The sequence below is a fragment of the Aquarana catesbeiana genome, linkage group LG08, assembly GCF_042186555.1.
Source record: "Aquarana catesbeiana isolate 2022-GZ linkage group LG08, ASM4218655v1, whole genome shotgun sequence".
Classification (NCBI taxonomy): Eukaryota; Metazoa; Chordata; class Amphibia; order Anura; family Ranidae; genus Aquarana; species Aquarana catesbeiana.
Window position 1 is genome coordinate 135,736,544 of NC_133331.1, and position 24,833 is coordinate 135,761,376.

At 42.1% G+C, this 24,833-nt stretch overlaps 1 protein-coding gene across 7 annotated transcripts in view; it reads left to right on the forward strand.

Annotated features, from left to right (window-relative positions):
* The window catches only part of LOC141106055 (solute carrier family 22 member 15-like), a 658,271-nt gene that overhangs the window by 289,209 nt on the left and 344,229 nt on the right, over nt 1-24,833 (forward strand). For all 7 annotated transcript variants that reach the window (XR_012235678.1, XM_073596433.1, XM_073596429.1 and 4 more), the window contains one exon: nt 16,716-16,824. Coding sequence is in view for 6 of the 7 variants with exons in the window: in XM_073596433.1 (XP_073452534.1) it covers nt 16,716-16,824 (109 nt within the window). In the remaining variant the exon portion in view is untranslated. The remainder of the gene's footprint in view (nt 1-16,715; nt 16,825-24,833) is intronic.

A 24,833-nucleotide genomic window follows, 5' to 3' on the forward strand; every position in this document is an offset into this window, starting at 1 on the left:
TAGGAGCAGTTTATGCAGAAATCCTGCAAATGGGTTCAAAAGGATTTGCAAACTTTGTTTCAACTGTATCATAAATATATTTCCTTACACTACTGTGATGCTGTTTTGGCCTTGGAAATAATGGCTGCTCCATTTGAAATGTTTTTTTTTTCCACACATACCCATGGTAAAGTTATAAAGCAGAGAAGCATGGAGACATTATGCAGACATTCTCTGCAGGTGAATCTTTCATGTGTTTTAAATGACAGTGATTTATTCTTCACGAGAATATTTGGTGAAAATAAATAAATAAACAAACAATCAGACACATTTGTGTATGCAGAATCAACACATCTTTTACTGTCACACTCTGTTGAGTAATATTAAAAGTAGAAATACAATTTTTAGTATAAACCATGTTTGTTTTAGTTAATAAAAGTACTTTATTGTAGATGTTGGGGTTTCAGAAGTGCCAAATACCTACCTGAAAATATATATATATATATATATATATATATATATATATATATATATATATATATATATATAGTTCTTTTGTTTCTTCTGAAACAAAGTGCATAGAGCAGGGCCCAGATCTGAGTGACCAGCCATGTCCACCAGCACAGAGCACATGTTATTGGATAAAAGGTCCAGTTTACTTTACAACATGCTTAACCACTTTAATACTGGGCACTTTTACCCTCTTGCTGCCAAGGTCAATTTTAGGCTTTCAGCACTTTGAATGACAATTGCGCGGTTATGCGACACTGTACCCAAACTACTTCAGCCCCGAAAGAATTTACCCCCTTCCTGACGAGCACTTTTCCCTCAGTTTAGGCTGCTATGTATTCTTCTATATATTTTTTGGGGAAAAAAAAAAAAAAAAATCGCAATACGCGTTATTGATTGGTTTGCGCAAAAGTTATAGCGTCTACAAAATAGGGGATAGATTTATAGCATTTTTATTATTATTTTTTTTTCCACTAGTAATGGCAGCGATCTGCGATTTTTATCATGACTGCAACATTATGGCGCACACATCAGACAATTTTGACACATTTTTGGAACCATTGGCATTAATACAGCGATAAGTGGGATTAAAAATGCATTGATTACTGTAAAAATGTCACTGGCGGTGAAGGGGTGTTCCCTGGGAGGTGATTCTAACTGAAGGGGATCGGGACTAACAACAGGAAGTGACGGATCATGGTTCCTAGCTAATAGGAACACACGATCTGTCACTCCTGTCAGAACAGAACAGGGAAGTGTGTGTTTACACACACTTCCCTGTTCTGTCTCTCCTCTTCACGATCGCTCGTGGCCGGCGGTCATCGCGACCGTTGGCCACGAGCACCGGCACCACACGCGCGCCTGCTATCCGGACCCTGCGAGCCCACGTACAGTTACGTGGTTTCGCACAGGGGAGCCAACCTGCCACAGTAAAACTGCGGCGGCTGGTCTGGAAGCGGTTAATCACCCCACTGGGCTTTCTACTTTTTGCTAAATAAACGAAAAAAGGCTGAACATTTGGAAAAAAACAAACGCATTTTTCTTCATTTCTGTTATAAAATCTTGCAAATAAATAAATAGATGCTTCCTGATGACATTGTGAAGACGAAACGTACGTCGAGGCGCATCCCGGTCACGTCACTTCCAGCTACTTCTGGTTTCAGTCTCACCACGGCAGTGGAACGCACACCGATCAACACAGTGCGAGCGGGATGGCCATACCTTCCATTTGCCTGGTGATACATGCTTTAAACCTTCAGTGCCGAGGAAAGGCACCTACTAATGTAAGTGGCCATCTGGCACATGTTTTTAAAATTAAACTGTATTACGATATGGTCCTGTTTTTTCATTTTTTCAACTGCTATTGCGTGGAGTATTAGCAAGATTCCAGCCACATCTCCTTTGATATGCCAGCAAGACCACAGAGCCACATTAAAAGCTCCATCTGACCTTCTTTTTAGTTAAAGAGGTCACGGTGGTCTGGTGAGTAAGAATTTCACTCAGATCCACTGGGTGTTTTTCATGAAGTGAAGTTTGCTATTGGTGATGGTGTAAAGATTGAAGTTGCATCACAAAAGATTTAGGCCCCTTTCACACGTGCGGACCGTATGTCCGTATTTCATCCATCCGTTTTTGGATGAAATTCGGACATACATACATCCCTATGGGATAGCGGGTGTCAGCGGATGACCATCATCCGTCCCCGTTCTCGTCCGATTCTGCATACGGAGGAAAATCCTATTTTTCTATCCGTCTGCAGAGCGGATTGGATGAACACGGACAGACGGTCCGTGCTCATCCGATCCCCCATAGGGAAGAGGGAAGATCTGACAGGGTGGTCCCTGCACAGTGTGCGGGTCCCGCCCTGTCATCCGCCGGCTCAGCTGGGAAAAAACGGAGCGATCCCCGCTGAGCAGCGGATGTTCATGGGTCGGATCAACACGGATCCATCCCATGTGAAAGGGGCCTTATGGACTTTGTTTTTGATGAAATTTTTGTTTTTGATTAAATATTTGAATCACTGTTATTTCAGCACTGGATTATCAATAAATCGACCAAATGCTATAGTATTTAGATAAGCACTATGCACTTTATTTGTATATGCACAAGATTTAGTATAATTTATTAAGTTACACTATTCACAGTGCCCCCTATCATTACACACCACAAATCAGTCAAAGCTAGCACTATTGCACTTTGAGGGGGAGCAGCTTACTATAAATATTTTTTTAGAACTAGCTCATCTAGCCATTCCATAGCGAGAGGTTCTACTTTTTCAAATAAACAATTATTCTTCATAAATTTCGATCAAATATTCTGCTAAATTTCTTTGGTGAAATTAACCCTCTTCTGAAAACGCCAGGACAGTACAAATACCCCCAAATGACCCCTTTTTGGAAAATAGACAGTCCAAGGTATTTAGTAAGACCATGGCAAGTTTTTTTTTTTTCGTCATAATTTTTTGGAAAATTTAAGAAATTAAAGAAAAAAAAGTTTTCACAATCCTTTTTTTTTTTTTTTTTTTTTTTTTTTTACATAATGTCACCAGTGCAGTAAAGCATTATCAAAAACTAATAAAAACCTTGTTTTGGCTCAACTGACTCCAATGATGACATAAAAGGGATAAGGAAAAAGAGGAAAGAAAATACACAGCCCACTGTACAAGTACAAAAAGTCAAAATGTATTATATCAACACAAACATGGAATAGCCAATGATAAAAACTGAATCATTCACAACGTGTCAATCATACTGTGATAAAAACTCAATGTCCACCATTCTTGCCCCATCCAGTGACAGTAAATATATATATATTGTGGCAGGACCTGACAGATGTGTCATTGCCATCTGGTCATTGGAAAATGCCTGTGATCAATAACCGCATCATTGTCTTTGAAGGAATCTCTACACGTCCTAACCTTTCCTCAGTCATAATAAGTAATATTTAAATCAGAATGTTTGGGCACCCTTGGCCATTTTGATAGTTCTGACTTTGCAAATCTGCTGTTTTGATATACACTATATTGTCAAAAATATAGTGACACCTGCCTTTACACACACATGAACTTTAACGGCGTCTTAGTCCGTAGGGTTCAATATTGAGTTGGTCCATCCTTTGCAGCTATAACAGCTTCAACTCTTCTGGGAAGGCTGTCCACAGGATTTAGGAGTGTATCTATGGGAATGTTTAACTATTCTTCCAGAAGCACATTTGTGAGGTCAGGCACTGATGTTGAAAAAGAAGGCCTGGCTTGCAGTCTCCGCTCTAATTCATCCCACAGGTGTTCTATCAGGTTGAGGTCAGGACTCTGTGCAGGCCAGTCAAGTTCCTCCACCCCAAACTCGCTAATACACACTATATTGCCAAAAGTATTGGGCCACCCCTCAAAATCATTTGGTGGAGGGGGTATTATGGTGTGGGGTTGTTTTTCAGGGGTTGGGCTTGGCCCCTTAGTTCCAGTGAAGGGACCTCCTAAGCCGTCAGCATACCAAGACATTTTGAACAATTTCATGCTCCCAACTTTGTGGGAACAGTTTGGGGATGGCCCCCTCCCGTTCCAACATGACCGCGCATCAGTGTACAAAGCAAGGTCCATAAAGACATGGAGTTTAGGGTGCTTGACTAGCCTGCACAGAGTCCTGACCTTAGCCCGATAGAACACCTTTGGGATGAATTAGAGCAGAAACTGTGAGCCAGGCCTTCTCGTCCACATCAGTGCCTGACCTCACAAATACGCTTCTGGAAGAATGGTCAAACATTCCCATAGACACACTCCTAAACCTTCTGGACAGCCTTCCCAGAAGAGTTGAAGCTGTTATAGCTGCAAAGGGTGGGCCAACTCAATTTTGAACCCTACAGACTAATGCCCCGTACACACGGTCGGATTTTCCGATGGAAAATGTCCGATCGGAGCGTGTTGTCGGACATTCCGACCGTGTGTGGGCTCCATCGGATTTTCCGACACACAAAGTTTGAGAGCAGGCTATAAAATTTTCCAACAACAAAATCCGATCGCGTCAATTCCGACCGCGTGTGGGCCAGTTCCGACGCACAAAGTGCCATGCATGCTCAGAAGAAATTCCGAGACGGAACCGCTCGGTCTGGTAAAATTAGCGCTCGCAATGGATACAGCACTTTCGTCACGCTGCAATGTAAAAAATGGTTTAATACTGCGCACTCTCTTCTTCTTTATAATGTGAGAAGAATGAAGTAGTTTTGCTGCTCATATTCACACAGACTTCTCACAAACTTATTTCTTAATTATTTTTCGGGATTCCCTCAATATATTTTGATTTGTCACATCTGACCAATTTTTTTTTGTTTGTTTTTAAGTGTAAAAAATTGTTTCAAGGCTGTTTTTGTAATTTTTTTGGCTTTTTAGTCCAGAATATTTTTGTGTGTGTTTTGTGTGTCAAGTTACCACAACACCATTGATATCTTGTATTATTTAATCTCAATGAGATTGTTTGGTGTTGGTGTCTCTTGTTAATTTCACATTGTATTTTTGAAATGTACCAGCTTCCTCACCAACAAACTGTCCTTTTTGAAGGAAAACACACATAGGCAAGTATAATTGAACCAAAAATTCCTTTATTAAGGGCTCAGAACCAAACAAAGAGAGAGGCAACACTGGAGAAACAGCAGAAATTGGTGAAGCCTTTGGCCCCCAGGGCACACATCAATTATTTTACTGCAAAATTGGTGGCATGAGGAGTCCATATCTAAGGGAGTGCAGTCTGGTCCAGAAGTCACAGAGATCTGGAAAGCAGCAGATGACATCTGTGTCCCCAGGCTGTGGTACTACAAGCGACTGCATCTTTTGTCAGACCAGACTGAACCCAGGGCCATCACTCTCTGGTCTTCCTTCCACGCTGTGGCTGTGGTGGTGGAGTTGTGGCAGCAGGAGGAGGATGGTCCAACTCAATCACGTCAGTATTGGGTGTGATTTCGCCACTCACCCCCTTAGGACTTTATAAATAAGTTTCTCACACATGAGGCGTTGGCCCTCCTGCATGCCCTTCAGTTTGGTGGCAGCCATGCAGGCAAAGGCCTCTTCAGGAGTGGGCAAGGCTCTGAGGGACGCAGAAGCCTCCTGAATGAGTCTGAGCGCTGAATCCTGCATGTTACTCCCCTTCCTAGGTCTTTTGTATGGAAGGCGGAGGGGAGGAACCTGCCATTCGGTCAGGCTCCGACTGGTCCTAGGCTTCTCCTGGCTGCCACTTAGCCCCACCTCCTCCTGGCTGCCACTAACCCCCGCCTCCTCCTGTGTGCCACATTCCACAGCCTCCTCCTGGCTGAGGTCTTCCTGTGTATGAAAAAGGGACATAGTTTGAGTTTTTTCTTCATCAATCACACACAATTGTCACCTCATGACTGTTGCAAATTGAATGTTAAGAAATATAACTGATTATCATTCTGAGCCCAGCATTTTTCATTCTTGTCCCAAATATTTTTGCCCACTACTGTCTATTGATATGTAAAACACTTAAATAAATCTGCAATTAGTGATCAATAATAACATCTAGTAAACATCATTTATGTTTTGCAAAGAAATCTGTAGAAGAATGCTATACCTGGCTCAAGCTGGGCTCCTCCACTTCTTCCTGGCTGGAAGTCCCAGGTTGGACATCGGAAGCCTCAGCTGTGGTGGAAGAAAGAGTGGAAGGAAGGGTTGAGAGGGATTCCCTGACTTCAGTCTGGTCTGACAGAAATAGTTTCTCATAGTACCACAGCCTGGGGACATAAACGTCATCTGCTCCAGCTCCTGATCTCTGGGAATCCGTGACCTTCTTGCGCTCCCTAAGATAAGTGCCACCAATTTTGGTTTTTAAATAGGGGATGGTTGCCGTGGGGACCACCGGCTTCACCAACTCCAGCAGTTTCTCCAGCGCTGCCTGCCTCTTTTGTTTATTATTATAATGTGGATGTTTCACCTGCCACAGACAATGCAGCTCCCTGTACTTGTCTATGAACAGGGGGAGGAAGTTGTGGTCATTGAACCATCCATTTTTTCTGCAAAACACAACAGACCCTAATGTCAGGCAAAACTCTCCTAATCTTGTTACAATATAGGCCTCAATCTCGAAGCAGTATAGGCCCAAGTTTTGCTCTTACCTTCGTTATCACGATCGGCGCCTCCGATACTCCTTTCTCCGCTCACAGATCGTACGTACTATGCACAGGTGTTGCGCTTTATACACACTGCGCATGCATGTAACTCCGCCCACCCGACATTCTTTCTAGTCTATTCCCCGCCCCTTTTCGTTTGGCACAGTGGGGGAAGAGCACATGGCGGAGACACAGCAGGTGCGTGCTAATTATAGCAACGAGGAGGAGGGGGAGGAAAGCCCGGAGCCAGAAACGTCACGATCCAGAAGAAGATTTAAGGCCTCAAATATGTCCTTTGGGGAGATGTTGGAGATGGTCGATATCCTCAAGAGGGCCGACTATGATGGAAAGTATGGACCTTACCCCAACCCCAATGTCAGAAAGGCCAAGATAATGGCAAAAGTGGTCAAGAGTCTGCACCGGAATTTCGGGGTACGACGATCGAAAGATCAGCTCAGGAAGCGGTGGTCGGACCTCAAATTAAGAGAACACGAGCAGTACAGAAAGATCCGGAGAGTGCTGCAAAAAAGTAAGTAGTTGTGCTGTGTTCCTATTCTTTTATGTTTATTACGTTCATGCTGCTCCATGTGCTTTTCTTAACTGTTATCCAGTTTAAAATGGCAACGTTCATGGGCACATTATTCGTTCGTATTAAACATTTTTCTTTCGGCCTATAAAACACCATTGTTTTGGCCATATGCATTTGACCACATTTTTTAGGGCCTAATTGTATGAAAATAATTTGGTTGTGTAGATGGGTTTGTTACTAGAATGAAATGCAAACTCGATTCTGTGTAAGGAGAGGACACTCAGCAGCAATTTTTTTACATCTGGACACTGGAGCACTAGTGTGGGACACAAGAACACCCTTTTTATTAGGGGGCCCACACAGGTGCTCCAGTGTATACTATAGGGGGTTCTCCATCTGTGAAGCTTGTACAAAACAGGTAAAGTATTGAAGCTTGACAAAGGACACTAAAAATTCTACATCTTGGAACTCTGCCAAAACAGACAATTGTACCCCACTTCCAAGCAATGTTTCATATTTATAGTTCTGCCATCAAATGTCTGTGTGCTAAGTATACCATTTTTTTTAACATAAGGGAGAAAAGACTCGAAGGACACCCCTCATCCGAGGAGACCACAGACCCCCCCACCTCTGGAAGAAGGGGAAGTTCACCCAAGCAACGCAGAACAGGAGGAGGAAGACGTGGTGGAACTAGTCACCACAACAGGTGAGTGTCTGCGACCACAGGCTCAGGTAAGAGGTGGATGCCGGCATAGTTATAATACATGTTTTTTTTTTTTTTTTGGTTTCTATCTCTTTAGGTGATCGTGATGTTGTGGATCCAGGGCATTTCACCTCGGAAAGTGCACAGATCCTGATTGGGGAGATCATGGGGTGTAATGTTGCATTGGAAAACATCAAGAAAAACATAAATTATGTTATTCAAAAAAATAAGAACATCGTTGATGTTTTGGGGAGAGTTTAAAACCCCTCCAAATCCCTTTGTTTTATGGTGTACTACAATTTTTTCATTTTTTTGTCTAATTGTAGAAAAGCCAAATTTTGAGGATCCACACAGTGTGTCAACATGTGCTATCTGCCATCACGGGAGATCAATGGATGCGTTTTGGGGGTGCAACCCCATCCTCAATAATAAAGTAGATGTGAGGAAGGGGTGGCTCCCCCAAAACACGTCCCTTGATCCCCCGTGATGACAGGTAGCACATGTTGACATTCAGGTATTTGTGTGCATCTTGAAAATTTGGCTTTTCCGGGGGTGACTTCACCCGATCTGAACGCAATATCAAACACAGTTCCTAAATACTCATGTCTGATATTGCCTTCAAGTTCTACCAAATGTGAACTTTGTAAGTTCAAGATTTGTGTCTTTCTTGTGTGTTTTTAAACATTACCTGTTTTACCTTTAATGGACATTTCTACTTTTTCTAATGCCACCCCAAAATATGTTATACAACAAACATGTTGGTTTGTTTTAAAAAACCTTTTCTAAATGCACATGTGATTGTGCAGGTATTAAAAAGATTGTTAATCAAGAATGTGTGGATTATTGTCTCAACGCTACAACACTTTTGGGGTGCTCTAATTGATGTTTTCTGTGACAATGGGTGTTATTTCCTAAGGGAAAATCCACTTTGCACTACAAGTGCAGTTTCAAGTGCACTTGTAGTGCAAAGTGTCTTTGCCTTTAATAAATAACACCCAACAGTGCTTTGTATAAGGTTACACAATCACACCATTTTCAGGGTCAGCTAAAACACACACAAGCAGGAAATGTCTCCAAAGATTTGCTTAATTTATTTGATAAAGGTTTCACACATTGTCTGGCATATTGATAGCCCCCCTACCCGCAAAGAATTCAAGGTATCTTAGCCGGACATCACGGGTACTCAGGGAGGGCAAGCCAGGACGGCCACTTTCAAGCACCGTCAGGGTTGGTTCATTTTGAATTCTGGCCTCAGGCCCAACTGAGCCAGCATAGTTGGCAGAATGTTGCCATAAAAAGTTGTGTAGAACACAGCACGCCAGGATAATATGATTCAGTTTATACTCCGCCATATGTATGGGTGTAAGAAATAGGCGGAACTGGCTGGCCATGATTCCAAACGTGTTCTCCACCACTCTTCTGGCTCTGACCAGCCGGTAATTAAAAACCCTCTGTTCCGGGGTGAGGGTCCTCATCGGGAATGGCCGCATAAGATGGTCCCCCAGCGCAAAGGCTTCATCCGCAATGAAGACGAATGGGAGTCCTTCCACATTGTCTTCTGGAGGTGGCAAGCCCAAGCTGTCATTCTGCAGACGCCTGTAGAACTCAGTCTGGGCAATGACTCCACCATCGGACATCCGGCCATTCTTCCCCATGTCCACATACAGGAACTCGTAAGTAGCCGACACCACCGCCAACATCACAATACTATTGAACCCCTTATAATTATAATAGTACGACCCCGAGTTGGGTGGTGGGATGATGTGGACGTGTTTCCCATCAATTGCCCCTCCGCAGTTAGGAAAGTCCCACCGCTGGGCAAAGTGGAAACATAGAAAACATGGAAAGCTGATTAGACACAAACATTCTTGGCCAACATAAAGATAACATTTATTTATGGGAATTTTGAAAGGAACCAAGTATAAGGTACAACTATCATATTCCCCCCCCCCCTCTCATGGGCCATTTCTAACATTATGGGGGGGGCCTCTTGGCCAGGTAACCCTCTCCACTTCATTGAGAGATGAATGCCTAAATAATGGGTATTACTTTAAACAGCCCCTCCTTAGTTACACTATTGGCAGCCCACTGGACAGGTAAGAAGTGTCATAATACAAAGATATAAATACACATTGTACACATTTTAGCACATTTGGACATTCTGCTATTACCTATCATGATAATAATAGGATACAAAAAATGTAAACAGTACCATTTGAAAGTATACAGGCAGGCCCTTGCACTACATGCTTTGGGGAATTCATCCATAAATCTGACCACTAAAGAGATGGGTATAGTGTGTATTGGTTTGGCCAAGTCAGCAGATAGATGATTGAGGATAGATAGAGAATTGTTATCAGCTGACTTGGGGCAGTTGGGGGGAGGGAGGGTTCCAAATGATTTGGGGACCCCCCCAAAAAAGCCTCTGGAACCCTGCATGAATTTAAAGCACAAATCACATTTCAAAACATTTTAGGGGGTGTTTGGGGTAAAGCACTACTATGGAGCTGATAAAATACATTGTTAAGTGACTACATGAGGTGAATATAGGGCCAGGAGAGCATGCTGGGGAGGTAAGTGAAGGCAAAAACAATAAAATGTTATATTAAGGGATACAAATCTTACCCTAATATACTCCTTCTGCAGGACCTGTATGATGGCAGAACAGGTCTCTGGGATAATGATCCCCAGAGCCTGGGGGGAGATGCCTGTCGAGAACTTCAAGTCCTGCAGGCTTCTCCCTGTCCCCAAGTACCGCAGGGTGGCAATGCGCCTCTGCTCCGGAGTGATGGCTTGCCTCATGCAGGTATCCTGCCTGCTAATATAGGGGGTCAGCAAAGCCAACAAACGGTGAAATACGGGGTCCGTCATCCGGAGAAAGTTCCTGAAATCATCAGGATTATTCTCACGGATCTCATGGAGCAAAGGCATATGACAGAACTGGTCACGCTGAAGCAACCTATTCTTGGTCCATGAACTCCTCCCCACCCTGTTCATGGAGTGGACTTGTGTCAAGGTCAGGACCCCAAAACCAAGCCCCCGCACAGCACGAACTCTACGAGGAGTACGTATACTCAACATGGCTAGAAAACGGTCGGCTGCTCAGAACGAAGTAACAGAACGCACTGAAGAACAGCAAGGCCTGTGAAGAGCGACCTGAAAAACAGTAACGAACGAACAAGAACACAATGACAAGTCACGCGTAGCTTGCTTGCACGCACTGAAGAGCAGATACAAACCCACAAGCACAAACTGAACAGCAGAAAACGATCTGAAAAAGCGTGAATCGTCTCTCACCAAACTTTTACTAACACGAGATTAGCAAAAGGAGCCCAAAGGGTACCGCGCTTGGTTCTGAACTGGCCTTTTCTAGTCTCGTCGTACGTGGTTTACGTCACCGCGTTCTTGGCGATCGGAAATTCCGAAAACTTTGTGCGACCGTGTGTACACAAAACAAGTTTGAGCCAACATCCGTCGGAAAAAATCCTAGGATTTTGTTGTCGGAATGTCCGATCAATGTCCGACCGTGTGTACGGGGCATAAGACTGGGATGCCATTAAATTTCATGTGCGTGTAAAGGCAGGCGTCCCAATAGTTTTGACAATAAAGTGTATATTACAACATTTTCATTGCATGTCAATGCAGTTTTGAAGCCTTTTTGGTGTTGTAATTTTGATGTACTTCTTATTGTGCTGTTTTGAAAATCATAAATTAAACACTTGGATCAAATAAGCCCCCTTAAGGTTTTACCTGATATGAGAGGCATAAACCATTAAATCAGACAGGAGTCATGTACTTCCGGAAAGGTAATGAAAACCATATCAAAGGTAATGCATTATTCAAGGAAACAAAGTTGAAAGAAAAGGGAACTTGCTAGCTTGTTAAAGACCATTGAACCTAAGCCATAGTGATCCGTTGTATAGTGAATTATGACAGCTGTGCTGAAGACATGTTCCAAGCTGCTGTCTTGCATTCACTTCTTTTTTTTAGAGCATGTCTGACTTAATATTTATGATTCTGCACAAGGTTCAGTAAAAATTGCTTCAAGCCGTTTTACAATTACCTGCACACAAATAATTTCTAGCCTATTTGGTTTCTACTAGTTACTGTTGCCATGGCAAAATATAAGAAACAAGAAGATCATTTACCATTAATTTGTATCTCCTAATTGCCTTTTTTTTCTTGTAGCAGTTTTGGTTTTGTGACCTTTTTATATTAGTGAATATGTTTATAATGGTGGATAAGTGGATTTGTCTTTCCCAGCATCACACAATGGTCAAGATGATCTTGGATGATAAATAATAATCTTGACATTTTGTCAGTTTTTTTAATGGCTTGGCATGCTTTTACACAAAGTTTTAAAGTGGTGCTATCACTTTTATAAGCAGGGATTATATAATTGCAAATGTACACAGCACTGGGTTTTACATCACCTGTGTCACTTTCTTTTATTTATTTCCATTGAAAAAATATTTATCTAGGCTTGTCTTACCTTGTCTTTTTTGTCCAGGTAATTCTCTTTTCTAAAGTGGCTGATTTTAATGCTCAAGTATCCAGGCAAAACATTATAAATGATAACTTTAGTATATGCTTTGACTGGATAACTGTTTTCTATGAAATGTGCAGTAATCAATTTATGTCTAAAAATAGATGAGAATAAGGCTACTTTCACACTGAAGGCGTTTTACAGGCGTTTTTGCGCTAAAAATAGCACCTAAAAAGCACCTGTAAACTGCCTCTTTGGCAGCCCCAGTGTGAAAGCCTGAGTGCTTTCACACTGGGGCGGTGTGCTTGCAGGACAGGAAAAAAAGTCCTGCAAGCAGCATCTTTGGGGCGCCGCTAAAATTAGCTCCGCTTTACCATCAACGTAGCCAGCGACTCAGTGTGATTGTGGCCAAAAGAAGCAGACACAGGTTAGAATCCTACTGGATTACTTTTCCAAAAAGATAAAAATTTACTGGGCAATTGGCATATATTGTATAGGATACTGGAGCACCTGGCTGACACTTACTAAGGGATTTTTGGCTCTTCACTTTTTGGAGCTGATATCTAGATTTTGGGAAAACTTGTCCATGTCTTAAAACTAATTGTATTTTCCTAGCTCCATCAGTTTAAAATCTATATAAAAAAAGAGTATCTTTTACTTAAAGCGTAACTCCACTTTTGATGAGAAAAAAACATTCACCCCTGGGTGATCTCTGTACATTGCAAGGAGTATAACAAACTTTGTTGCAGATTCCTACCTTTTGTTATTCTGAAGTAATCCATGTGTGTTTCTCTGTGCCTCTGTTCTGAGTAGGTCTAATGGGAGTGGTTTTATAATTAACTCAGGTGTGGAGCTACTGGGCACTAATGAGGAAATCCGCTGGGCCTGCATCCCTTTAGACGTGCTCTTATTGAAAGTATCTCTCAAAAAATTAAATTTTTGTTGCAAGGGATACCTGAAATCTGACTTGTATCTTAGGCAGACTTCTGGGAAAATTTGTGAGCCAATCACACAAGCAGGAAATTATGTTTCTGGGGAGTGGTCAGTAAACATTCTGTGTACAGAAAACTGCAGGTAGCCATATTGCAATATATTCTCAGAAAATTACATTGGCTCCAGATTGAAAAAGAAAGGTAATTTTTAATAACATTCAATTACAAAATGATTAGTGTCGCAATTATATGCGCTATATTATTTTTTCTTTATTTGCTATTTTTTTCCCCAAGAAAGTGGCGTTACCCTTTAGTTAAAAGAACAAGGTTACTTTTAAGTACATAAACGTGGAAAACCCAGATATATGCATGAACAGGAATTTATGAAGCCTAATCCACTTCTTTATAAATATATATTTATAAATATAAACAGAAACTTATTTATTAGCATATACTTTTAACAATAAAATACCCAAAATCCTAATAAACTCCCCTAACGCACATTCCACCATTTACAGAAAAAAATACTGTTACAAACAAGAGATTGTCGGTTGTTATGTAATGGGAGGCTTCCTTAGATTGTGCTGTACCATCCAATGTAGTCATTAGCACATAATTAATCTCGCTTATTTTCCAAATGCTCATAGCCTGGCTGTCATGCTGATACAAAAATAAGGCTGTAAGAAAGAAAAAAAAAAGGGGAAGGTAGAAAAGAGCAGAGGAATAGGGAAGAGAAAAGGGTCCCAGGGAGTCTTGATAGCTGAAAAGTTAAATTGTCAACAGGTGGTGATTGCTTCTGGAAGGATGTGCTTATTTGATCAATGGGCGCCAAGTATGGAGAGATTTGTGATGGGAGTCTGCCAATATAGCCGTCAGCTTTTCATTAATCGTGATATCATTTATTTAGTTCTTCACCACCTCAAAACTGAGGGCAAAGGATTTCCAGGCCCTGGTTATAGTAAGCTTGAAAAGTTGCACAGCTAATTGGTGTTCTGGACAAAGGAGGGTATCAGTGGGCTTGAAAAGGTACGCCTCATAGGGGTTTATTCTTAGGGTTAGAGTGTAGGAGGGTTTGGAGTAAAGGGTAAACTCAGATCTATAGTCTGCTCACTTTTGGACAGAACCGCCAAATATGTGTAGTCGTTCCAGTTTGGGTACACCCTCAAAAGCATACCGATAGGTAATTGGGAACAAACTGTGCTAGACGAGACGATATATAGTTCCATCAATAAAATATTTTTTAGGCATTCCCCAGTAGCAGAACATTTTTTTAAACATTTATATATGGTCTGTGTCATGACCTGCAAGTCCTCAGGGTCCAACACCATCCCCAATTTGCTTTCACATTGCACCTGGAAGGAGCAAACCAGTGGTTTCCTTTGCAATGTTTTAGAGGATTAAACCAATGAAATGAGACCTGATGAGTGTGGACGTGTTCTACAAATACTTTCAAATGACATTAAACAACACAGAAATGGTTGGGTGCAGAGGAGCTGGAGGATAAAATGTCTAAGTTGCATATAACAATAATGCTCTCTCAGTGGAATATCATAGGATGACCAGAGAGTTTTGAACGTGATTATCTTAGTGGTAGTGAGGAGGGAATGTACATTTGTAAATGCACGATCGGACCACCACTGAACCATGATATAGACCAGGGGGAAATAGGGGACAGTACAACATTGGCAACAATGGCAAATGTAGTAATATTAGACCAGCAGAGAATGTAAAAGTCCCAAAGCCAAAGAGTGAAGGTCAAGATTAGATTCAAGGTCACAGGGCAAGAGGAAGCCAAGGTTAGGAGGATAAAGGAGTTGAGTGAGTATTAGGTCAAAAGTCAGACCTGGTACTGCAGGTGCATACTTTGGGGCTGTCATTGTGATACTATGCTTACCTAGTCATTGTCCTGGAACAAGCATGTATATCTCAGGTGACTTGGGAATGTATGCTTGCTCGAAATCAGTGGCTGGTTCGCTTTACAGTCAGGTATTAGTTCTGCATTCATAGATATGTAGTGTGAATGGCTGACAAGAGCCAATGACAACATACAAAGAAATGCATGCTGATTTCCCAGGTCAAGGTAACTTAGTCTGATTGCACCAATCCATTTCTAAGCAACTGTTGGCTCAAAGGAAGAAGAACCAGGAGAACTCTACTGTTGGAAGAAAAACAGACACACTGCCGTTCTCTGTTTTCTGATTTTGGGTGCATAGTGTTCAGATATTTCATTATTACCCTAATGAGAAAGGATTTCAAGAAAGTATCTCATTCTGTAGGTTGCAGATTTGCATGATTATGCATTGGTTTTAAAATGTGTAAGTTATATTGAATTGAAGGACCATTGACTTATACTCTTTCCGTATTTCCAAAATGATACAATATTTACATTTTTAATAAAAGTATATTGAACCAGAAACAAAAAGAAAAACACATAAAAGCCAGATTGGAACTTCTTAAAATACATATTGACAAGCCACAATGCTTCCAGGAGAATGTCCTTTTAGCAGAGGAGGCAAACTAGAGCTTTTTTGAAAGACACATGCTATATGTTCACAGATGAAACAATGCATCTAAGAATGGATAAGAACAAAACATTTGACTTTTCTAAAGTGGCCTTCTGTGAACCCTGAACTGAATCTTATTGAAGATCTATGGAAAGAGATGAAACACACAGTCTGGAGAAGGTTCCAATCGAACCTTAGACAGCTGGGAGCACTTTGCTGAAGAAGAGTGGGTCATACTAACTTTTTGCAGGTACAGAAGTCTCATTGGGAGCTCTAGAAATCATTTACAGCAATGGCCTCCAAATGTTGTGCAAACAAAAGTATTAGGTCATGGCCCCATCATTTTTGTCCTTGCCTTTTTGGTCTGTTTTTTTTTTCTTTAAAATACTCTGTTGAATTAAAAATAAAGTCTAATTTTTATTACATATGAAATAAAAATGGATACGGATTACTTTTGTCAGTTTCAGTTTATTTCATTGAAATGTTTAGGTACTTATTTTTTGCAAAAAAGGTAACAATAATTTTGGTCATGGCTATACCATTCAGAAATGAGTTGGTGCTACAGGAGAGAGAAAGCAAAAAGAAGAGGGGGATAGTCTTTTATACACAGTCTGATTAAAATAGGTACATTTCTCTACCGCACACTTACAACTCTGTTGCTATGACAATGCCATCCGAGATATCAATCATTTCCCTTTGGGATTAATAAAGTATTCTGATATCTAGTGTGCATTGCTGATTTTAGTGGGGATAGGTAACAAGTTTTTAAATAAGAAAACCAAAAAATCAAATTCATTGATCTGAGCCTGTTCATTTTTGTTGGGGGAAATGTAATATTTAATTATTAAATGATACATTTTACATCATAATGCATACAGTAAATCCGTATTGTCGCATTCACCGTGTACACTTTGCTGTACTGACAGATTATTTATAAATTCCTTTAATTTTTTTATCTTTTTAGGTTTGTTTCTTAATCCGGCCATCCTTGCCTTACTTGGGAAGCTTTCCGTCAGTGCTGCCTTTAATGTTGTTTACATCTACACTTCTGAACTCTATCCTACAGTAGTAAGGTAATTCTCACTTGTTTGGTATAAACTGGGGCGTGGTTGGGCGAATTTGGCAATTTTTGTGCAGCTTGAAAACTGGGTTATATTATACGTTATCATTTGAAAATGTTGAAATGTTGGCAGGAGTTGAGTGCTCATGGCCATAGAACAACTCTTAAGTGGAACTGTAGCCAGGTTATAGATATTCAAATATTTACATATTCTTGAGCAGTAAAAAGCAGCAAATGAGCTTTGAAAAAAGCCCTCACTGGCCACTGTGGCTGCAGGGTCACTGTTAACCTCTTGCCGACCAGCCGCCATCATTATACTGTGGCAGGTCGGCACGATCCAGCAAACCGTCTTAGCTATTTGTCGGCTCGCGGAAACGGGATAGCAGGCACGCGCCCGCTGCACAGCAGGGGTGCCGGTGCTCGTGGCCGACGGTCGCAATGACCGCCGGCCACGAGCGATCGTGAGCAGGAGACACAGAACAGGGACGACTTCCCTGTTCTGTTCTGACAGGAGTGACAGAGTGTGTGTTCCTATTAGCTAGAAACCACGATCCGTCACTTCCTCTAGTCAGTCCCCTCCACCTTCAGTTAGAATCACCTCCCAGGGAACATAGTTAACCCCTTGATCGCCCCTAGTGTTAACCCCTTCATTGCCAGTAACATTTATACAGTAATCAATGCATTTTTATAGCACTGATCGCTGTATAAATGCCAACGGTTCCAAAAATGTGTGAAAATTGTCCGATGTGTCCGCCATAATGTTGCAGCCACAATAAAAATCGCAGATCGCTGCCATTACTAGTAAAAAAAAAAAATAATAATAAAAATGCCATAAATCTATCCCCTATTTTTTTTTTTACCAAAAATATGTAGAAGAATACATATCGGCCTAAACTGAGAAAAAATTTGCTTTTTAAAAAAAAAAAAAATGGGGATATTTATTATAGCAAAAAGTACAAAATATTGTGTTTTTTTCAAAATTGTCACTATTTTTTTGTTTATAGCGCAAAAAATAAAAACTGCAGAGGCGATCAAATACCACCAAAGAAAGCTCTATTTGTGGTAAAAAAAATTGTCAATTTTGTTTGGGTGCAGTATCACACGACCGCGCAATTGTCAGTTAAAGCGACGCAGTGGCGAATCGCAAAAAATGGCAGGTCATTCTGCAGCCAAATCTTCTGGTGCTGAAGTGGTTAAAGCGAAGATGAACTCACCTTCTCTCTAGCACTGCAATGTCTCGGAGCTTCCCACTGACTGCTGGCATCTTCAGCCCAACGGCTTCCGGCAGCTGTTTTCATTGGCTGACCTGAGGTAACGTCACTCCCGCATCTCCCTATTGCCGAAATTCTACTTTGAGCTGTGGTGTGTGGACAGGCAGGAGGTATGCAACTTTAATACAGAAGAAATATGGTATGTCTTTTCTGCATTAAAAATCCTGTCTGTCCACCTTTTTTTTTTATTACAGTTCCACTTCAGGAAATGTATCCACAAATTTAAACATTAATTATACAATAAAGGGGGGGGGTGGCTAGCTGTTTCCCTCCTAGCAGGGGTTTGGCGGCCTTCTATCCCTTAATACGTTTTCATGTAAACACAAAGGGCTCTGAGAGTCGAGGCAAGGTGAGCTGAGCTGCTGGGAGCGGACTTGAATGACTTCAGTGCTTTTTCTGTAAACTTTGAGTTTTCTCAACGGTACATGCAACTACAGAGGTCACCGAGGGCTTGTTTCACAGCTTCTTTACTGCTTGTTGAGAATATATAAATGCTTTATTGTTCATAGCCTGGCAATCTTTGCATGCTGAGGGCAGTTCTATGTCATTTTGGAGATTTTGGAAGTGATAAGTTCATGGTGAATAATTATATCCGTTAATGTTTTATAAGCCTTGGTTTTATGTATGGGTAGTAAATATATTTGCAAACAAAAGGGCAATAATTGTTACAGATGTAGGCTATGATTTGTGGTTGTGCCTTGCTAAAGTTTTTTTGTTTCGCTACAACTCTTCCAGACAGGGTCTGCCTAATTTAACCACTTAAGGACTGGAAGGATTTTTCCCCTTAATGACCAGGTCATTTTTTGCAATACGGCACTGCGTCTCTTTAAATGACAATTGCGCGATCTTGCAACGTTGTACCCAAACAAAATTGAGGTCCTTTTTTGCCCACAAATAGAGCTTTCTTTTGGAGGTATTTGATCACCTCTGTGGTTTTTATTTTTTACACTATAAACAAAAAAAGAGCGACAACTCTGAAAAAAAAAAAACAATATTTTTACATTTTTGCTATAATAAATATCCAAAAAAAAACATTTCTTCATCAGTTTAGGCCAATATGTATTCTTCTACATGTTTTTGGTAAAGAAATTCGCAATAAGCGTATATTGATTGGTTTGTGCAAAAGTTATAGTGTCTACAAAATAGGGGATAGATTTATGGAATTTTTATTTATTTTTTTACTAGTCGATGGCGGCGATCTGCAATTTTTTTAGCGGGACTACAACATTGCAGCGGACAGATCGGACACTTTTGACACATTTTTGGGACCATTGACATTTATACAGCGATCGATACTATAAAAATGCACTGATTACTGTGTAAATGTCACTGGCAGGGAAGGGGTTAACACTAGGGGGGCGATCAAGGGGTTAAATGTGTTCCCTTGGAGGTGTTTCTAACTGGAGGGGATGGGACTAACTGGAGGAGGAGAGAGATGGCTGTTCCTAATCATTAGTAACAGCATATCTGTCTCTCCTCTCCTGTCAGAACAGGGATCTGTCTGTTTACATTGACAGATCCCCGTTCTGGCTCTCTGTGGAGCGATCGCGGGTGGCCAGCGGACATCAAGGCCACCGGCCATTCGTATAAGCGCACGCGCCCCCAAACGCTCTTAAGGCTGCATTCACACCTGAGCGTTTTCAGCTCATAAAACGCTCGTAAAAAACACCTGAAAAACACCCAACAAGCAAAATCCCATTCATTTCAATGGCACCTGTTCACATCTGAGCGTTTTGTTACCAGAAGCAAAACGCCTGAAAAACGCCCTAAGCGCAAAAAAGAACATGAGCTTCTTTGGGGCAGATTACAGGCGTTTTTCTGCCTTTTACATTAGTGACCTGAACAAAATTGCTGTAAAAACGCAGCAGGTGTGAATGCAGCCTCAAGCAGCCGTCGATTCGCCCAGGAGGGCCAACCTGCCACAGTATAATGACAACGGCTGGTCCTAGAATAAAGTGATTATCATCAGAAAACATATGATCTTTACTTTGGGTCACATGAAACAGTTCAGTAGTGTGTTTTTAATCATGACAAAAAGAGGTAACTGTCGCAGATGCAGGAGAGGTGCAAGGGCCTGGGGGGCGGTGTTCGGCCCGTGGGCCTTGTGTTTGAAACGTGTGCTCTAATGTATTAGGAGTTAAGCTGGCTGTCCTTTATTCATTAAAACCTTGTTTACTATGATGTGTATAGCAGCCTGAGTGTTGTTTCCTTATCTAAGTTCTATATTATAGTTCTTTTTTATAGTGTAAAGTCACTTTACTATATATACATGTCTGATTTATTTAAAATGTATTTAATGGTGTAATTTATTGCAAAACGTGTTGCCTATTTGGGTACTTCACTCTCCCAATCAACATTGATTATTTTCAATACTCGTGTTGCTAGTATTAGTACAGAGATAGGAAAGTATATCACATTTACTTATTTTAAACTTTTTTACATTTCTTCAGTTACATTTCTTCAGTTACTTCCCGGTTTCTTGCCTGGACAAATTATGTCATATGTCCCAGGAGTCTTAAGGAGTGGAGGAGGGGTTTTCTCAGCTAAGCACACTCTACTGCATTCATGCTTAAGCTAAGGGCATATGGATTCCATGAAGCAAATGCTACTTGAGTCATTTGCCCTTACTCAAATGTGGAAAATTTCAAGGGGTATGAATACTTATTCAAGGCACTGTACGTGGGGCTTGCTGATACCATGTTCAAGCATGTTACTTACCAGTATTACAGCTCTTAGCCAATCAGCACTGTCACGTAGAGAGTCCAAAGCCCTGTGTAAGCTATGACTTTGGTGACTCGTAGCTTACACATTTTTCTTCACCCTGGCATGATAGACAAGGCATGTGGCTATCATCCTTAAGGAGTTAAGTTGACTGTTAAGGCCCGTACACATGATCCGAATATCGTACGACAGATCTATGACTTTTTTTGCTTAATAGTCGCAAGTAGAAATTGAATTAGGTAACTAAAGTCACAAATTCTCGTACGACAGAAAAAAAAAATCGGAAGTGATGTCATGTGTTGTAATGTATTTGTATTGTATTTTCGGATGACAACTATACTGACTAAACGAAAATCGTACGATCTGGTATCGTACGAGGAAAATTTTCCTGCTTGTCCGATCAAATAATATCGGATGAACTGTCGTGATCGGCTCTCGAAAAGAGTGTACACACGATCCGAAAATCGTACTATTCTTCCTCGGATGACAGTTTTCGTACGATATTCGGATCGTGTGTACGGGCCATAAGGCTTACTATATGCCTGCTAGTTATGAGTTCTGTTATCTACTACTCTGTAGAACTCTGTACTTATTTCTATGTCTTGTTAATGTGTTTGCTAATATATGGCGTCCAATTTATTGTAAATGTATTTGTTATAAATATTAGAAATACATTTACTAAATGTAAAATAACTTTCGAATCTGAAAACCTGGGATCCTGTAGTACAGGGATATGCAATTAGCGGACCTCCAGCTGTTGCAGAACTACAAGTCCTATCAGGCATAACAAGATTCCAACAGCCACAAGCATGACACCCAGAGGCAGAGGCATGATGGTAGTTTTGCAACAGCTGGAGGTCCGCTAATTGCCTATCCCTGCTGTAGTATTTATATTATTACAAAAGTTATTGTAGCAGTAGTAGATTTCCATAAGTTTTGTTTGAATCGTGTTTTCCAAAATAAAATTTAAATAGGTAAAAATGCAAATTGCTAAAATGCATTTGTGTTCCAGCATATGCCCTAACAGTAGTATCATATATTACTTAGCATGGCACCTCTCTGCTTGTGTCTGTATTGCCTTGAACCATTAGACAGCAATCCTGCAGCTCAATCTGCTATTGGTTTAATTCCTGTCTCATTATGCAGTGCCTATAAACCACAACATAAAACATGTTGCAAAAGCAAATAAATAATGAAGTAAGATATTTCTATTTGTGCCGTACCATAATGTATATAATGTTGTATTGGATCCAGACACAGTGCCAGTCGTCTGCTCTTTGTAACTCTTTAGATGTGTCATAAATTGGTATTGACTTGAATCACAATTTACATTGGAATGAGATCTCTCTGTTACAAGAAACTTAAAGCAAGCCAGACAGTGGAGAGTCAGCAACTTTAAAATTCATTGCTCAAACACAACATGCTGCTTAGAAAAAATCCTTATGTCTTCCTAATTTATGTTGCAGCCATTAGGAAGCCGTATAAACGTTAATTTGGAAGCTTGTTCCTCTTAATCAAGCATTCCACTCAGGCTGTCTGCTATCATAGATATTTCTAGATAGACAAATCACCCTTTAGTGTTTGGATATCCTCTTATGAAAGGTTGAACAACTTGTTTAATGGCAGGGAATAGAAAGGATCTGCAGACATGATTACAACCTCTATGACCTTTACTGCTTTCAGAGATTCTACATTTGTTTTAATTGGCAATTAATTTTCTTGGCTTTTTCTGAGTAAAAAGTTAGCAAGTGTTGGACAAGTACAGATTAAAGTGTATGCAAATCTAAATAGCCAAGTATACATTAGTTCCATATTTGTTGATGGAAATGTAAATATTCTTTAGTTTTTATTTCTAACCTGTTTTATTTAAAGCTGGCTTTTTAAGTTAAAACTGGCTATTTATGGATTGAATTGCTGTCATTTCCTGATAAAACAGTCAAAATAGGTGGCCCAGTTGACATTACACATTACACAGCTTGATAAATTTTGATCGAAATATTAAGGCTGGGTTCACATATAAGCTGCATGCGGCTTACAGCAGGGGTCCGGTGCGTCCCGGTTCACTGTTTTTTAGCTGAATTCAGACCTGAAACGGACCAAAAGACACACAGCGTTTTTTTGCAAATCGCACCGGACCCGCTGCGGAGATATGTGAACCGGCTCCATAGCGAGCTTGTCAAAATCCTCTTCTTTACACTTGTTTTTTACAAGTTAAAATCATTTTTTTTTTTTTTTTGCTAGAAAACTACTTAGAACCCCCAAACATTCTATATTTTTTCCTAGAGCAGGGGTCTCAAAGTACCTGCCTGCGGGCCATTTACGGCCTGCGGAGCGGTTACAATTAGCCCGCAGGACTGAGGCATACTGATACATTTCCTGGTAAGCAACTGCCGCCTGCTTACGATGTTTTTTTTTTCTCTTCGGGCTAGCTGACCTCGGTGAAATCACATGACGTCCGCCGCTGTTGCTTCTGGGAGTTGTGGTCCATGGCTGTGCGCTCAAGCTCCCTGTACCCGGCGGGTGGAGTCTGGAGAGCAGCGAGCGCAGCCAGCCTAAATACAGCCATTGGCGTTGCTATGGGGGTGCGGGAGGGGCTGGGGGTGTGGCTGCCTCCTCCACTCCTCCCACAGACTCCTTCACTATGGATGATGCCGCAGCTGAAGCAGATAGAGGCGAGGACAGACACAGCAGCCCCGCCCACCCGCCCAGGTCTTCATCTGCAGATATGAGGCATGCTATGTAAGTTACTCTGCACACTGTCACTACAAAGAATTCTAAGATGCCCTGTGCCACCCCGGATTGCCCTGTACCACCCCAACCTACCCTGTTCCACCCCAGCCTGCCCTGTACCACCCCAACCTGCTCTGTACCACCCCAACCTACACTGTGCCACCCCAACCTGCCCTGTGCCACCCCAGCCTACCCTGTGCCACCCCAACCTACCCTGTGCCTCCCCAACCTACCCTGTGCCACCCCAACCTGCCCTATACCAACCCAACATGCCCTATACCGCCCTAAACAACCCCAAACTGCCACTATACCACCCTAATCTGCCACTATACCACCCTATACTATCATTTACAATGGCTGGTTTGGGGTGCGCTCCATGACGTGCGCTGCCTGCATGGTGCTGTGCAGCCTAGACGGGGGGGTGACACCATGTTTTACCGCACCAGGTGACACCAACCCTAGTGATGCCACTGACTACAGCCAAACTACAACTCCCAGTGGAATCTTCTTGGACACTGTCGTTGCTGAGTCTGACTCACTGGCTCGGCGTGCAAGGAGGAGGACCTGTCCTGCTGAGCCCGAGCTGGCAGCTGCCATTGGCCCAGCGCTGAGGCCCACGGTGAGAGACCCTGACACCCCCAGCTGACCCCCACATGATCATCCCATCTATCCCCCCTTATACACCTCATTTACCCTGCCCCAGTGGCCATCCAGTAACCTCCAAATAGCCCTCAACACTGGGAGCTGCCCAAGTGCCCATGGCCTGTGGATCCTGCTAGGAGCTGGCTGCGAACCTGTGGGGTCCTGCTGGCCGCTGACCTGTGGGTCCTGCTGACTTGAGGGTCCTGCTGGCCATGGCCTATAGGCCAGCAGGATCCACAGGTCCACAGCCAGCTCCTGCTGGGAGCTGGCTGCAGACCTGTGGGTCCTGCTGGCCTCTGGCCATGGCCTATGTGACCTGCGGGTCCTGCTGGCCATGGCCTACAGGCCAGCAGGACCCATAGGCCATGGCCATGGCCAGCAGGATCCAGAGGTGGATCCTGCTAGGAGCTGGCCGCAAACCTGTGGGGTCCTGCTGGATGCTGACCTGTGGGGTCCTGCTGGACCCTGTCCAGTGACCTGTGGGTCCTGCTGCCCATGGCCTACAGACCAGCAGGACCCATAGGTCAGTGGCCAGCAGCACCCACAGGTCCACAGCCAGCTCCCAGCAGGACCCACAAGCTGTGGGTCCTGCTGGGAGCTGGCTGCTGGACGCTGCGGAGAAAACACTGCCAAGCATCTGGCAGTAAGCAGTGACTGG